Below are 16,008 nucleotides of genomic sequence, written 5' to 3' on the forward strand. Positions count from 1 at the left end.
GTTTTTGAACTAATTCATCCTTTTATTCATTAATAAGTGAATTAATAGATCAGGGATTTATTTTTTGATTTATCTTACTTGTTACTTGGAGAGTAATCCTCAGGGCTCCTTTAGGAACATAGGTGAGGATGCCAGTAGGTCGTCACGAAGTAATGATCTCTCATCCATGTCCTGCTACATAGTGCTCTCCACACTTAAATACTCCTTGCACAGATAGATATTGCGTACATTTTATAGTTGTCCAATGTCGATTGAGTCCAGCAGGGTCCGAAATATGTTTAAAGTCCTTGCCTCTTTTATTTCTACTGGAAGTTTATTCCATTTTGGAACAACACGATTAGAAAAAAAGTTTTGCCTGACATCAGTTCTTGATCTTTTTGGTATCAGATTGTCTTGATATGCTGTATGACGAGTTAACCTGGTAGCATCTACTCCAACCTTGCTGAACTAGTCAAGTTTGGTTTGTCTGTCCTTCAGTGACAATAAACCTAGTTCATTAAGCTTCTCCTCATAAGTCCTGCCATTTAAACCAGTGATCAGGTTGACCGCCCTACGCTGTACTTTCTCTATTATTTCAATATCCAATTAATTTTCATTTAGTATTTCAATTGATTTATTGATTTATTAATTTATTGATTTATTAATTTATTGATTTATTAATTTATTGATTTATTGATTTATTGATTTAATGATTTATTGATTTATTAATTTATCGATTTATTGATTTATTGATTTATTGATTTATTGGTTTATTGGTTTATTGATTTGTTGATTTGTTGATTTGTTGATTATTTGATTTGTTGATTAGTTGATTTGTTGATTTATTGATTTATTGATCAAATAATAATTGAATTGAATAGTGGATGTTGATGCTGTGCTAGACAAAAACCTTGACGACATGGCTATGGGATTGGCTCGACTAAAAGGTAAACTAATATATTTGTTTTTATAGCTTTGAGTACCCCCCCCCCGCTCCTTTTATTATGAATCAATTTTGGTGATTCGAAACAGAAAAAAAATCATGTGTTTATTTTGTTATAATAATGCCTAGATATATTTATCTATCTAATATCACGTGCCCCTACATTTAATCTTACACTATCATCACTATCCACTATCATCACTACCATCACTACCATCATTATCATCATTATTATTCAGGTGGATCGTCAGAACAGAGATATGAATAAAATTCTGGGTAAAAAGTAAACAAGAGCCTGGTGCAGTACACAATCAATCTCTCACACTTCACGCTGTACACTTTGTGTACACCATTTACAGTTCACACTGTACAGTACTGCAATATCAGTTGAGCAATTAATATGCTTGAATCGCATTTTAAGTTATGTATTAATATTCGTCAAATTATAGTATTTATGATCATAACAAGGTAAATTAGACTAAACCGAAATATCGTTTCAACTCAACCTTCTTACATGCTAGAAACCCTATTTTCCCATTAGATGATGTGGACGATCCAATNCTGTCACAAATTATACTTCAAGAAAACTCCTTTTAAAGAATATTTTTATTAATGTAAGATAGAAGACATTTTAGTTTGGCTTGTTATAACAGAGTCTGAATTTACTCTGCTTTGACAGGGTTTCCCACTTAGAATGAGACTTTGATGACGACATTAAACTCTTTGGACGGTAATTCCGTACTTGTCGTCTTTACGTCTTATCTCAACCCTGTAGCTTAACAGTTTTAATGCCATTTTTGCCGAGCAGAAATGTAATGTTATAATTGATTATAATTGAAATCTAAAGACGACATTTAAATTATCACTCAGAAATGGAGGACCCTTTCTGCAGAAACACGAAAATTGAGTTAAGTCTTTTTTTACAACGGGGGGGGGGCAAAAGATGGTTCATAACTTTTAATGTGACCTTATTAAAATAGATTGTTTTTGTAAATGGATAAATGTAACATTATATGTCGTTGAAAATTTACAATATTACCTTTATTTTGCAAAAAAGTCGGAAATTAAAATGGTTGGAAAGAAGGAATTATTTCCCGGTTAATTTACTTTCTCATCCTTTGTTTTATATCAAGAAATATTTGCAACAGATGTTTAAAGAAATTGTACAGCAGTCTGGGGGGAAAGTAAACAATCAGATTCTCATGTTGTGTGGGCGAAATGTGAACACTGCAGTACACTTTAGAAGCTCCCTGTTTTGAATATTTGATGGTTTGAATGATATAAAAAAATTTATATAGATTATCTTAATTATATTTTATCAGTTTCATTTACGTGAAATATTTTATCAAAAACTTATGAGTTTATAGTTTTTGTCTTTTTAACAAAGTTTTTAACTTTTCAGAGAAAATGTCAAAGGAGGAAACTGAGGGTACACAAAATAAACATTTTAATTATTTCATTTATTTTTTCTTTCGCAAATTTTGCGCTATTTTTCCTTCTAATTTTGCGATGTTAAAAACTAATATCAACCAAAATTGCACTTTCATTGATATATTTCAAATTATGTTTGATTTATTATCTTAATTGTATTTTGTATTTTTTTTATAAATAGTTTATTTGGTGTTTTTAAGAGTTTGTAAGCCTGAAGTCTGATATCGGAAAACATGAAATTTATCTCAAACAAAGCGTACTGCAAGATCTCAATATACACAAATACTGGTAAGTAAACCAACTATACAGTACTGCAAGATCTCAATATACACAATTACTGGTAAATAAACTAACTATACAGTACTGCAAGATCTGAATATACACAATTACTGGAAAATAAACTAACTATACAGTACTGCAAGATCTCAATATACACAAATACTGATAAGTAAACCAACATTACAGTACTGCAAGATCTCAATATACACAAATACTGGTAAATAAACTAACTATACAGTACTGAAAGATCTCAATAAACACAATTACTGGTAAGTAAACCAACATTACAGTACTGCAAGATCTTAATATACACAAATACTGGTAAGAAAATGAACATTACAGTACAGCAAGATCTTAATATACACAATTACTGGTAAGTAAACCAACTATACAGTACTGCAAGATCTCAATATACACAAATACTGGAAAATAAACTAACTGTACAGTACTGCAAGATCTGAATATACACAATTCCAAGTAAGTAAACCAACTATACAGTACTACAAGATGTCAATATACACAAATACTGGTAAGTAAACCAACCGTACAGTACTGCAAGATGTAAATATAACCAAATACTGGTAAGTAAACCAACCGTACAGTACTGCAAGATGTAAATATACACAAATACTGGAAAATAAACTAACTGTACATTACTGCAAGATGTAAATATACACAAATACTCGAAAATAAACTAACTGTACAGTACTGCAAGATGTAAATATACACAAATACTGGAAAATAAACTAACTGTACAGTACTGCAAGATGTAAATATACACAAATACTGGAAAATAAACTAACTGTACAGTACTGCAAGATGTAAATATACACAAATACTGGAAAATAAACTAACTGTACAGTACTGCAAGATGTAAATATACACAAATACTGGAAAATAAACTAACTGTACAGTACTGCAAGATGTAAATATACACAAATACTGGAAAATAAACTAACTGTACAGTACTGCAAGATGTAAATATACACAAATACTGGAAAATAAACTAACTGTACAGTACTGCAAGATGTAAATATACACAAATACTGGAAAATAAACTAACTGTACAGTACTGCAAGATGTAAATATACACAAATACTGGAAAATAAACTAACTGTACAGTACTGCAAGATGTAAATATACACAAATACTGGAAAATAAACTAACTGTACAGTACTGCAAGATGTAAATATACACAAATACTGGAAAATAAACTAACTGTACAGTACTGCAAAGGAATTGAGTTATTGCCAGAAGTTGTGATCTTCTAATCCCTATATCTCTGCAATCCATTGTCATAGACCTTTGATATTTCAAACTAATATGAATTCTGTTGGATCATATAATCTAAGTTTGAAATATCAAAGGTTTATACTGACATGTTGCAAAGATATAGGGATAAAAAAGCTTTTTTGGTAAAAACTCAATTCTTTTAATGATGATGTTTCTGAATTTCACATTGTACAATGTACACTCTGGTTTCCCGGCACTCATTTTTCAGTTTAAAAAAACGTTATTAATATGTATCATGATCAATATTATCATCATTAATTACTATTTCAGTAACTGTATCCTGGTTTGTGAGGATGGAGAGCTACCCATCAACAGTCTCTGCCTCTCCCTAGTGTTCCCAACCCTGGAGCTAAACCTCAACCTGGAGGAGAGGATGTTTATACTCCCGGACTACACAAGGAGGGAGATATTCAACATCCTGGATACTCTTCTTCAAGAGGAGGAGGATATCCAGGTTAGATTCAACAATAGATAAGAGAGCATTTTTTTCCAATATTTTGGAATATCCAAGTTAATTGCGGTCGCGTATACTCTGCGTACATATTGAAACCAGTTCTCTCGGGGTGGAATTTTTAAACAAGAATAGATGCATCAGTGTTCGTTTAGTATCCGAGGAGGATAAAAGCATTTAATTTTGATAATTTTGAAAATTCACATAATAGTTTCCTAAGACCAGAATATTTTATAGATTATTTTTGTGAAAATGGATTCCATGTCAGGCTGTGAAATCCTTCTTGTGTTTACTTTTTCACCCAAACACAGTACACTGCAGTACACAAAATGCGTACACCTCTGAGATAACTTTTCTTGCATTAGTACCTTGGGAATATTGTTCTTTTTTTTTAACTCACACAGTACCACTAAAAAAATCAACAATTATTCCAAACTATTGCAAAAATACTTTTTTTTGGACTCACCTTTACTTAAAGGGATTGTTTTCCTAATTAGAAATAAACTTAAAGGGATTGTTTTCATATTTTGGAAGCACATTGTTTGGGCTTAGGACACAAGTTATTGTATAATACCACCCAACAATTATCTTAAAGTCCAGTTATCGAATTTTTATTTTGTTTAAAATTATTCTCATATATTTTCTTATTTATTCGATTTATCTTTTTTTATTATAGCTCGTAAATAATCAAGAATTTGAGAGAGACATATGTCAAAGAGATCGTGAAAATGAAGAGGAGGTAGGGGAACAAAATCAGGAAATGCTAGAACAACATAATGATTATTTGGAACAAGATGATCAAGTAGAATATCAAGAATATCAAGAATATCAAGAAGGTTTAGAAATTCAGGAAAGTTTGGAAGAAGTTGAAGATGATGATAGAGATGGAGATAATGGAGGGGATGGAGATAGTGTAGATGATGGAGATGATCTGGATAAAGATGATGGAAAAGATGAAAATGATGGAGATCTTGAAATGGAAGAGTATTCATATGATCAAAATATGGACGCTGATGAAAATTTAGATAAAGATCAAATTGAAGATCAAATAGTTATTGATCAAATCAATCCAGAATTTAATGGAATTCAGCGTCAACAAAGTTTTGAAAGGCAAGCTTGGAATTGGTTTTGAAACAAAATGTTATGTTTTCTTTTTTGTGTCTTTTTGTTGTAGTTCACTTGTATACAAATTCCCCCAATTAAACAGAGCTGAAAACTTTAGAATGAGATATCCTTAATCTCGATTACTTAATCTGAGTATCCACTGGACACACTTTTGATTTTCTTAACCCGTTCTTCCTTGAATATAGTAGAGAAAAATCAAAAATCGGTTTTTCTAAATTAGAGAATTCCTTCGATTTCTGTATACAATCTTGAATGGCGCGAAAAATTTCAAATTTGTCGGTTTTATATATGCGACTGTGATTGATTAAACTTTATACACTTCAGGATACAAGTACAAGAATATGCTAATTCTAATGCTAATTCCAAGTTAAGAAAGGTTTCCAGGAAAGGATTTGAATGCTCTTTCTGTCCAGAATATTTCCAAAGGAAGGATTATTTAATGGTAAGAATTGAAAAAATATTGTAAATCTATAAATCCAATAATATTCCTTGTACTGAATACTCGTTCTTTTTATAAAACATCATTAATTGGACTTAAGCAGGGATATTTGTTTTAAAGAATTCGTTCTTTTTATAAAGCATCATTAACTGTACTTAAGCAGGGATATTTTTTTTAAAGAATTCGTTCTTTTTGTAAAGCATCATTAACTGGACTTAAGCAGGGATATTTGTTTTAAAGAATTCGTTCTTTTTATAAAGCATCATTAATTGGACTTAAGCAGGGATATTTGTTTTAACGAATTCGTGCTTTTTATAAAGCATCATTAACTGGACTTAAGCAGGGATATTTTTTTTTAAAGAATTCGTTCTTTTTATAAAACATCATTAATTGGACTTAAGCAGGGATATTAGTTTTAACGAATTCGTTCTTTTTTGTAAAGCATCATTAATTGTACTTAAGCAGGGATATTTGTTTTAAAGAATTCGTTCCTTTTATAAAGCATCATTAATTGGACTTAAGCAGGGATATTTGTTTTAACGAATTCGTTCTTTTTATAAAGCATCATTAACTGGACTTAAGCAGGGATATTTGTTTTAAAGAATTCGTTCTTTTTATAAAGCATCATTAACTGTACTTAAGCAGGGATATTTTTTTTTAAAGAATTCGTTCTTTTTATAAAACATCATTAATTGGACTTAAGCAGGGATATTAGTTTTAACGAATTCGTTCTTTTTTGTAAAGCATCATTAATTGTACTTAAGCAGGGATATTTGTTTTAAAGAATTCGTTCTTTTTATAAAGCATCATTAACTGGACTTAAGCAGGGATATTTGTTTTAAAGAATTCGTTCTTTTTATAAAGCATCATTAACTGGACTTAAGCAGGGATATTTTTTTTAAAGAATTCGTTCTTTTTATAAAGCATCATTAACTGGACTTAAGCAGGGATATTTGTTTTAAAGAATTCGTTCTTTTTGTAAAGCATCATTAACTGGACTTAAGCAGGGATATTTGTTTTAAAGAATTCGTTCTTTTTATAAAGCATCATAAACTGGAGTTAAGCAGGGATATTTGTTTTAAAGAATTCGTTCGAAAAATAGGGCTGGGTATAAGGGGAGGAGGTTGAGGGTGGGGGTGGTGGGGGCATCGTTTAAGTTTTAATAATCTTGTAATTTTAGGTTCATATTTTAAACCTGCACTCTACCGAGCCCGGAGTAAAAATATTAAAACAGAAATCAATCAATCAACAATATCAATGTCAAGTTTGTGGCAAGGTAAATCATACAATTAATTCACTAAATAAATCATTGATCAAGTATCAAGCGTTTGACTTATTGATTGACTTTTATCTCGTGATTGACGGACAGAGAGATTGACTGACTGATAGAATGACAGATTGACTGACAGATAGACTGACAGATTGACTGACGGATTGACTGATTAATTCACTGACAGATTTATTGACAGATTGGCTGATTAATTGACTGACTGATTGATTGATTAGCTGACTTCTTTCATCAATGAATTATTTAGTTACATGATTATAATTAATTGGTTAATATTGAATAATTGATAGATAGATTGATTGATTGATTGATTATATTTTAAAGATATTTTCTGCTCCCAGTCATCTAAGAAGACACTCAATAAAGCACACTGGTGAGAAAGCATTTCACTGTGAAGTTTGTGGATTAGAATTTACTAACAATTGGAATTTGAAGAAACACATCAAGAGACATACAGGTAATTAATATTATTTGAAGATTAAAAATTTTAAAGATTTCATTATGTTTTTTAAGAATGTGAACAATAAATAAATAAATATAGTTTTAAAAATAGAAATTTTTCGAAAAAAAGAATTAATGAAAAAAGTGTAATATTGAGACTGAACTTTAATAATTCAGGAGAATTGAAGTTTGCTTGTGATATCTGTGATAAAGAGCTGTGCTCCCGTGCATCTTTAAAAGATCATTTAACAATTCATACAGGTTGAGCTTTTCATTATATTTTATCGTGCGTCTGTTTGTTTGTTTGTATGATTTCAATGAACGCCAAAAAACAGAAATCTATCAAATTTTATTTTAAATGTACAAACAAAAAATAATTAAAAACTAGTATTTTTTAATTGAAAAAGCAAATTATCTTAAAAGGAGGCGTTGCATCAATGACATTTTTCAATATCTCAGTAAATAATGGTGAAGATATGGAATTATATGGACCCCTGCGACAGAACCTTTAAACTAAGCATTGTTCATTCAGGTTCACGAGAACACTCCTGCAACCTATGTGGAAAATCCTTTAAAAGATCTGGAAACTTGTATAGACACAAACAGAGTTGTAAACTCAACAGTTCAACCGGGAACAGTTTTTCTGGTGATATTAAAGAGGAGGTTTTAGAACAGAACGGTGTTAAGCTTGATGTCGGAGCACAGAATGGTGTTAAGCTTGATGTCGGAGCACATAATGGAGTTCAACTTGATGTCGGAGAACAGAACAGAGTCCAACTTGCTAGTGGAGCACAGACTGGAGTTCAACTTGATATCAGAGAACAGAACGGTGTTAAGCTTGATGTCGGAGACCAGACTGGAGTTCAACTTGATGTCGGTGCACAGACTGGAGTTCAACTTGATATCGGAGAACAGAATGGTGTTCAATTTGATGTCGGAGCACAGACTGGAGTTCAACTTGATGTCGGAGCACAGAACGGAGTCCAACTTGATGTCGGAGCACAGAACGGAGTCCAACTTGATGTCGGAGCACAGAACGGAGTCCAACTTGATGTCGGAGCACAGAACAGAGTTCAACTTGACCAACTTAGAGATGGTCTTCAAGATCTTGGGTTTCTTGTTGAAGTTGTCATTGCTTAAAAATATTTCAGATTTATATTAAAAGAAAATCATTTCAAGAAATGGAATTGGAGAAACATTTGGAGTTTTTGAGTTCTATTCTCAGGTCTCACGCTCAAACTAAAGTAAGCTTTAAATGGAACTTTCCAAGGTTCTAGTCTTCTCTTTGTAGAATTATCAGATTAAAATAGAAATATTACTATATTGTTTCTATCATCTTCATTTTCCCTTCAATCTTAATGCATTTCTTCATTCCTTTGATTTTCTCATTAAATAGGCATTGTTCATTCATTCATTCATTTCCTTATCAATCCTTTAATTTTTTCAGTCATTCATTATAAATTCATCCTTCCTTTCAATTATTCATTCTTCCCATTATTCTTTCATGGATTCTTACTTTTATCTATTCATCCTTTCATTCATTTATTCATTCGTTAATTGATTCTTCATTGCATTCATCCTTTCATTCATTTATTCATTCGTTAATTGATTCTTCATTGCATTCATCCTTTTATTTATTCATCCTGTCATTCATGTATTCATTCGTCAATTGATTCTTCATTGCATTCCTCCTTTTATTTATTCATCCTGTCATTCATTTATTCATTCGTTAATTGATTCTTCATTGCATTCATCCTTTTATTTATTCATCCTGTCATTCATTTATTTATTCGTTAATTGATTCTTCATTGCATTCATCGTTTTATTTATTCATCCTGTCATTCATTTATTTATTCGTTAATTGATTCTTCATTGCATTCATCCTTTCAATTACTCATTTATTTATTAATTTAATTTTAAGGATTTGAGCAGTTTAAAGCTACGTTGTGTTGATGGAGAGCTGGAGTTGAATAAATTTATTGTAGGATTTATTTTTCCAGCCTTGGAAATATCACTGGTAAGTTCTATCATATTTTGGGTTGATTTCTTGTCACACTCAGGGAACAGATTCACAAAGGTACCATCGAAACCTTTATCTTATAAATAATGCTGCTGAAGATATTGTCGTTCTTGTTAGTAGTGTTTTATTATGTTCTTAAGCTTTCGTAGAAACGCGCAAATCATTTTTGTAAAATAATTGCAATTGAAAATAATCAGTTTTTAAAGCTATAAACATTGATATATAATTAAAACTTGATCAATAAAAGCTTTTAATGGTACCTTTGAGAATCTGGCATCGCCATTATTGAATGGAGGGTCACTCGAATCAATGTACGATTCACAACGGTACCCTTAAAAGCTTTGTATGATGATAAAAAATGAATGAAATATCCATGTTCTTTACTTTAAACATTGATTATTTTATTTAAGTAATTTGCGAAGAAACAATCGATGAAAATAGAAAAAATTAACCATTTTTAAACTATAAAACGACGATATCTTCCACATATAAAGTTTTAAAGGGTATCGTTGTGCATTTGGCATATTTCTCTCTAAATGTCACTTACAACGTCTGTTCCTTTAAGGATTAATTTTTAGGAGTTTAATTTATCATTGTGTGATTCTATCCTGCTTCCTTCCCACACGGTTCAGGAGATTCATCAGCTTATAAATCAATATCTTCAGTTTAGTAAGTTTTCCCTTTAGTTCAGTAAGTTTCCTTCAGTTTAGTAAGTTTTTCCTTCATTTGAGTAAGTTTTTCTTTTGTTCAGTAAGTCTTTCCTTCAGTTCAGTAAGTTTTTCTTTCAGCTCAGTAAGTTTTTCTTCAGTTCAGAAAGGTTTTCCTTCAGTTTAGTAAGTTTTCCTCCATTACAGTAAGTTTTCCTTCAGTTTAGTAAGTTTTCCCTTCAATTCAGTAAGTTTCTCCTCAGTTCAGTAAGTTTTTTTTGTACAAAACAGTAGTTTTCCTTCAGTTTAGTAAGGTTTCCTTCAGTCCAGTAAGTTTTCCTTTAATCCAAGAAGTTTTTCCTTCAATTTAGTAAGTTTTTCCTTCAATTTAGTAAGTTTTTCCTTTAATTTAGTAAGTTTTCCTTCAGTTCAGTAAGTTTCTCCTTCCTTACAGAAAGTATTTCTCTCAGTTCAGTAAGTTTTTCCTCCATTTCGAAGAGAATGTTTTCTTTTGTTTATTTTATTTAAAAATGCATTATATAATTAAATAAATTATAAATGGGGTTTTCCACTGATAAAAATGATTTAATTTTTAAGGAAAAAATATTTAAAAATTTAAAAAACAATTGCTTTGAATTTTAATATATAGTTAGTTTTTAAAAGAGAAAAGAAACGTACATGGTTCCCGAAGATACTCCATTTTCAGCTAGTAAAATGTGGTTATCTTCTTCAAAGAGGATCAGACAAAAGGTTAATGGGCACTGTTGTGAATCGTACATGAAATTACGTTTACAAAGTCCGAATTTAATGAATTTGAGCCGCGTCTCAAATCCACAAAAAACCGGCTAAAATCTTGAACATTGAATAAATTTTAAGTGGAACCAACCATACTTTAGCCGTGTTTCAAATTTAAGCCGCGACTCAAGTTCTTTAAATTCGGTCTTAGTCCCTTTAACTAGTACGGGACTAATACTTTGATTTTTCAGCCTCTTCAAGTTCTGGGAAGTGCGAAGCCGCTGAACCCGAAATCAAATTAGAAGAGGTACGAACTTAAAAAGTTTAGACGTCAGAGTTTTCGCAAAAGTTAAATAAAACATTTTTGTTTTGGATTATTTTTCTTCTTCTGTAAGTTGTGTCTAGAAATAACATTTCATTTAGTTATTTAGTTTTCTTTATTTTAACAATTTTTCTTTAACCATAAGTAAAAGGATTGAGTGATGGACTGACTGATTGATTGATTGATTGCTTGGTGGTTACATTTACAATTCCAACAAACTGAAAATACTGACATTTTAATATTTTAGGGTGTTTTTCTCGTAGAATCGGAAATAGCAGGAATATTGTTATTTTTTTTACATAAAAACGGCATTCTTTTGAAGTTAAGTAATTCTTTAAACCTGATTTCAATGGTATCCAGGACCTGAAATATTCAGCTTGCAGACCAAATTCCTATTATAATTATTTTAAACCTATTTATAGCTTTGAGTTGGAATTTTTTGTATCTATATATATAAAGTTGTAATCTCTGTGCTTGTATTCATAACTCATGAACCAGTTTGTGTTAAAGAATCAAAATTGAGTGGATCGACTTTATTGGGAAAAAATAGCTAAAATCGTAATTTAAAACTAAGAGCGGTTAAACGGCGAAAGTCACTATGAGTAATTAATTCAGGTGGTATAATGAAAAAAAAGGAAAATGTAAACCCAATACAAAAATTCCCATCTATATAGTATTTGGTTTTTACAACAAAAACTTAAATCTTTTTTAGTTACAGAATTGAAATTTGGCTTTAAGTACACTACTTCCTTTGAATCGAGAAAAAAATAATACAAATATTAAGAGTACTCTCCTGTGAGAACTAAGTTCCTAACCACGGCAGGAAACCATGAAATTTAAATTAAATATCTTTAAAATCACTTTTCATAATTTTGACCATTTTTTTAAAAAAAATTAATGTTTTTATTAATAAATCTAATAACATGGGAATTTTAAGGAAGAAACATATCCCTGTACAATATGTGATGAAGTGTTAGCTGATGAGCATGTTTTAAAAGATCACATGAAAACCTGTCGATCGTACTCTTGCAAGATTTGTGGACAGTCCTTTTCCAGGCATTGAATCAAAACTTTGTTTTCTTTAACCCCCTCCCCCATGACATGAAAATATTTTTTTCTCCATTTTTAAATGAGTAGTTTGCTTGAAGTGCACCCATTTTCCTTCGCTTGAAGTGCAACCATTTTTCTTTCTTTGAAGTGCATCCATTTTTCTTTCTTTGAAGTGCACCCATTTTTCTTTCTTTGAAGTACACCCATTTTTCTTTCTTTGAAGTGCACCTATTTTTCTTGCTAAAGTGCCATCATTTTTCTTTCTTTGAAGTGCACCCATTTTTCTTGCTAAAGTGCACCTATTTTTCTTTGCTTAAAGTGCGCCAAGATTTATTATCATTTTGTAATGAACATTTTGTTTTGTGTCGAAAAGTACATTCCCGAGTTTTATTTTGAAAATATGAAAATATAAAAAATGTAATATTTGGAATAAATCATTTCAACTTGAACCAGAGGGTCCTGATAAACATATGACTGCAGTAACTTGAAAAAAATGTCCGTGATAAGATACTTAAAGAGACTGTACGTATAATTTCAAGTAACCCTCAACGTAAAGATGAATCACAGCGGTACCCTTGAAATATGTTTATCTGATAAAAACTATTAAAGATTTTTTCATTTTTCTAGTTTAAAAACTATGATAATTCCAATATGATTTCCTGCAGTTTATAAAAATTCGCAAAACACATTTGTTGAGAAACCACAAAGGAAAATAATCGGGTTTCAAAATTAAAAACATTGATGTCTAATTCATACTTGATCAGAATCGGCTTTTGGGATAATCGTTTTTATCATTGTTTCTTGGATAGAGGACGCGACTGTTTTCAATCTTATTGTAACTAATAAATCTGAGGCCTAATTTAAAGAATTTGAGCCGCAGCTTAAATTTGAGACGCGGTTCTAATATGGTTGGTTCCACTTAAAATTGTATTCAATGTTTCAAGATTTAAGCCGGCGCTCAATTGAAACCGGTTTTTGGCGGATTTGATACGCGGCTCAAATTCATTAAATTCAGACTCTGAAAAACAAAGATCGTTTTTTAAATTTGAAATATTTTATGATTTGATTTGTTGTTAGAGACACTGCTTTAATGAAACATGTAAAAGCAGAACATGTGGGGAAAGAAAATATTGAGTCTGGAAAATCTACCAAACTCCGAGGAGATAAATCCGCAAAAGTTCACAGCTGTTCCTTTTGTAATAAATCATTTCCGTCAAAGTACAAATTAGGCAAGTTCATTTTGCATTAATTATTGACCATTGACAGCTTTCTTTGATACTCAGCATATTAAAAAGGTATTTTTATAAGAATTTACACATTTCTATTATTTAGAAAAGCATTCCAATTTGCACACAACCCCGTTTCCTTGTGAGCTTTGTGATCAAAAGTTTTCAAATTCTATCAAACTGTCAAGACATATGAATCACTCACATGAACTAGGTAAGGACTAGAGCTAACATTATATTTTAATTGTACATAAAAAACGTTTTGTTAGTCGTTTTTCGCATAAAGTAAGCAACTGTTTTTTTTTAATTATTTATTCTTAACAGTAAGCATTTGCTGTTCTTACACTATGCCAGATTTTTATCACGAAAGAAAATATCTGCAACAAACGAACCAAAAACGAACGACTTAAAACGATCGTTTTTTTGGTTTGTTTTTCCATTTTTTTATCAGGATAAAACAAGTTTAATAACTTCATTCGAATACAGTTTCAATTCAAAAGTTTTTTTAAAAGTTTTTTTTTAAAAACTAACCAGAACGTTTAACAACCCTTACTAAAAAAAAATCAAAAATTTTATTTTAGATGTTAAGATTGAACTTGGGCACACTTGTGCAATATGTGAGAAAGAATTTACCGCTACAAGTATGCTGACAAATCACATGAGAACTCACACCAAGGAATTGAGGCGGAAATCAATCAATCCTCGCTAGAAAGAATAAGGAACTGTAAACGTAATTTTAAGTAACCTTCTCTTGATAAAGTTGCATGTCCAATTCACAACGATACCATTAAAAGCTTTTTCTGATTTAGAATCAATTTTTTTTTTGTTTTTTGAAAACTGTCTATTTTTTATTTGATTTATTTGATTTCCCTGCAAAAGTGACTGGCGCTTTTCTTTCTTCAGAAACCTTAGAAATATTATCCAAATTAAGCACATTTCAAGTCAGTAAAATGACGGTATCTTCCACATTATTGATTAGATTGTCAAGGGTACCGCTGTGAATTGGGTATAACCGCTTTAAACTAAGACGACAGTCCCCTTAAAAAATATGATTGATTTATTATATATTTTTGAAACAGGAGAAACCGTTTAAATGTAATATCTGTGGTAAAGAGTTCTCAATAAAACATAATTTAAGGAAACTATCAAAATTTAGATTTGTAGTATTTACCATTGATAGTCTCTCAGGGCGCTTCGCGCCCATATTCTTTTTCAATTTCGAACATTTTTTCTTTGTCAACAGTGTAAAACGATAACAAATAAAGTTCGCGGATTTTATAAAAAATTTCGTGGATTTTCAAAATTAAATAAAAATCGAATTCTGTTGGAGGGTAATTTTTGAAATTTTGATCATTCATAAACCTTTCCTGGGATAAGGTAATGTCTCTCACAAAATTTGGGCCCGATCGGTTCGGCCGTTTTGACGTTTATTGGATACAAACAAACAAACAAAGAGACACCCAGACAAGCAAAGTATACATATAGATTGAAACAATAACTAGAAAAAGTAACATTTGTTTTGGTAAAGTTTTTGTTTTGTTTGTAAATATTTTGTTAGTCATTTTAATTAACATAAACAATTTTACTTTTAAAGTAGTTTTTCTCGTTTTTTCCTTGTGTACTAAATGGAAAAAAAGAGCGTAGTTTGATTATTTTTTTCTTCCTCATTTAAAATATTAAAATTTTGATGTTTGGTTTAGAGTTCATACAAGAATTCATGATGGAAGCTCTAAAGTTTATGCTTGCCGGTTCCCTCCTTGCATAAGGTGGGTCATATATATTTTTAAACTTTGTTCTCTTTTTCATTTTGATACTACATCCAAATTAATTTATTTTAGAAAGTTTTCGCATACTTCCGAGAGAAAAGATCATGAAGGTTGTCATACAGGAGAAAAGCCGTATACTTGCCCTTACTGCGCTCAAAGGTGAACCCTACAATTACCACAACTGTACTCCAAAGGTTGATCGTACACTTGCCCTTATTCTACTTTAAGGTTAACCGTACATTTGCCATTACTGTATTCAAAGGTTAACCATACACTTGCCCTTTTAGTTCATAATCAAAGGTAAACCATTCAGTTACCCCTACTGTACTCCAAAGGTTAACCGTACACTTGCCCTTACTTCGCTCAAAGCTAAACTGTACAATTACCCATTCTGTGCCCAAAGGTGAAATTACGCTTGCCCATCCTTTGCTCAAAGATAAACTGTACACTTGCTCGTCCTAAACTCAAAGATAAACGGTAAATTTGTCCTGACAGTGCTTAAAGGTCAATCATAAAATTACCCTTACTGCGCTTAAAAGTAAACTATTCATTACCCCTACTACACACAAAAGT

At 31.0% G+C, this 16,008-nt stretch overlaps 3 protein-coding genes across 5 annotated transcripts in view; all 3 read left to right on the forward strand.

Moving 5' to 3' along the window:
• The window catches only part of LOC111705395 (synaptosomal-associated protein 29), a 5,479-nt gene extending 4,527 nt beyond the window's left edge, over positions 1–952 (forward strand). Inside the window, exon 7 of the mRNA XM_023477925.1 lies at positions 861–952. Within this exon, the coding sequence (XP_023333693.1) occupies positions 861–952 (92 nt within the window). The remainder of the gene's footprint in view (positions 1–860) is intronic.
• A 1,372-nt stretch (positions 953–2,324) lies between these two features.
• Positions 2,325–8,821, forward strand: LOC111705404 (zinc finger and BTB domain-containing protein 14). 2 transcript variants are annotated; one of them, XM_023477940.1, is made up of 9 exons: positions 2,325–2,351; positions 2,554–2,641; positions 4,196–4,379; positions 5,053–5,486; positions 5,874–5,943; positions 7,121–7,216; positions 7,553–7,685; positions 7,847–7,930; positions 8,202–8,821. In XM_023477940.1, the coding sequence occupies exons 1-9, from the start codon at positions 2,330–2,332 to the stop codon at positions 8,807–8,809; spliced, it is 1,719 nt and encodes a 572-aa protein (XP_023333708.1). In that variant the 5' UTR covers positions 2,325–2,329; the 3' UTR covers positions 8,810–8,821. The 2 variants fall into 2 exon arrangements, with proteins under 2 accessions (XP_023333708.1, XP_023333709.1); XM_023477941.1 differs by having other exon boundaries at positions 5,886–5,943.
• A 9-nt stretch (positions 8,822–8,830) lies between these two features.
• LOC111705405 (zinc finger protein 70) lies at positions 8,831–15,616 on the forward strand. 2 transcript variants are annotated; one of them, XM_023477942.1, is made up of 13 exons: positions 8,831–8,913; positions 9,591–9,686; positions 10,268–10,358; positions 11,323–11,378; positions 11,641–11,671; positions 12,178–12,212; positions 12,331–12,449; positions 13,521–13,672; positions 13,776–13,883; positions 14,251–14,345; positions 14,749–14,807; positions 15,370–15,435; positions 15,508–15,616. In XM_023477942.1, the coding sequence occupies exons 1-13, from the start codon at positions 8,851–8,853 to the stop codon at positions 15,596–15,598; spliced, it is 1,062 nt and encodes a 353-aa protein (XP_023333710.1). In that variant the 5' UTR covers positions 8,831–8,850; the 3' UTR covers positions 15,599–15,616. The 2 variants fall into 2 exon arrangements, with proteins under 2 accessions (XP_023333710.1, XP_023333711.1); XM_023477943.1 differs by lacking the exons at positions 11,641–11,671; positions 12,178–12,212.
• Positions 15,617–16,008: the final 392 nt, after the last annotated feature.

The sequence above is a fragment of the Eurytemora carolleeae genome, unplaced genomic scaffold, assembly GCF_000591075.1.
Source record: "Eurytemora carolleeae unplaced genomic scaffold, Eaff_2.0 scaffold620, whole genome shotgun sequence".
In the NCBI taxonomy this organism is placed as follows: Eukaryota; Metazoa; Arthropoda; class Copepoda; order Calanoida; family Temoridae; genus Eurytemora; species Eurytemora carolleeae.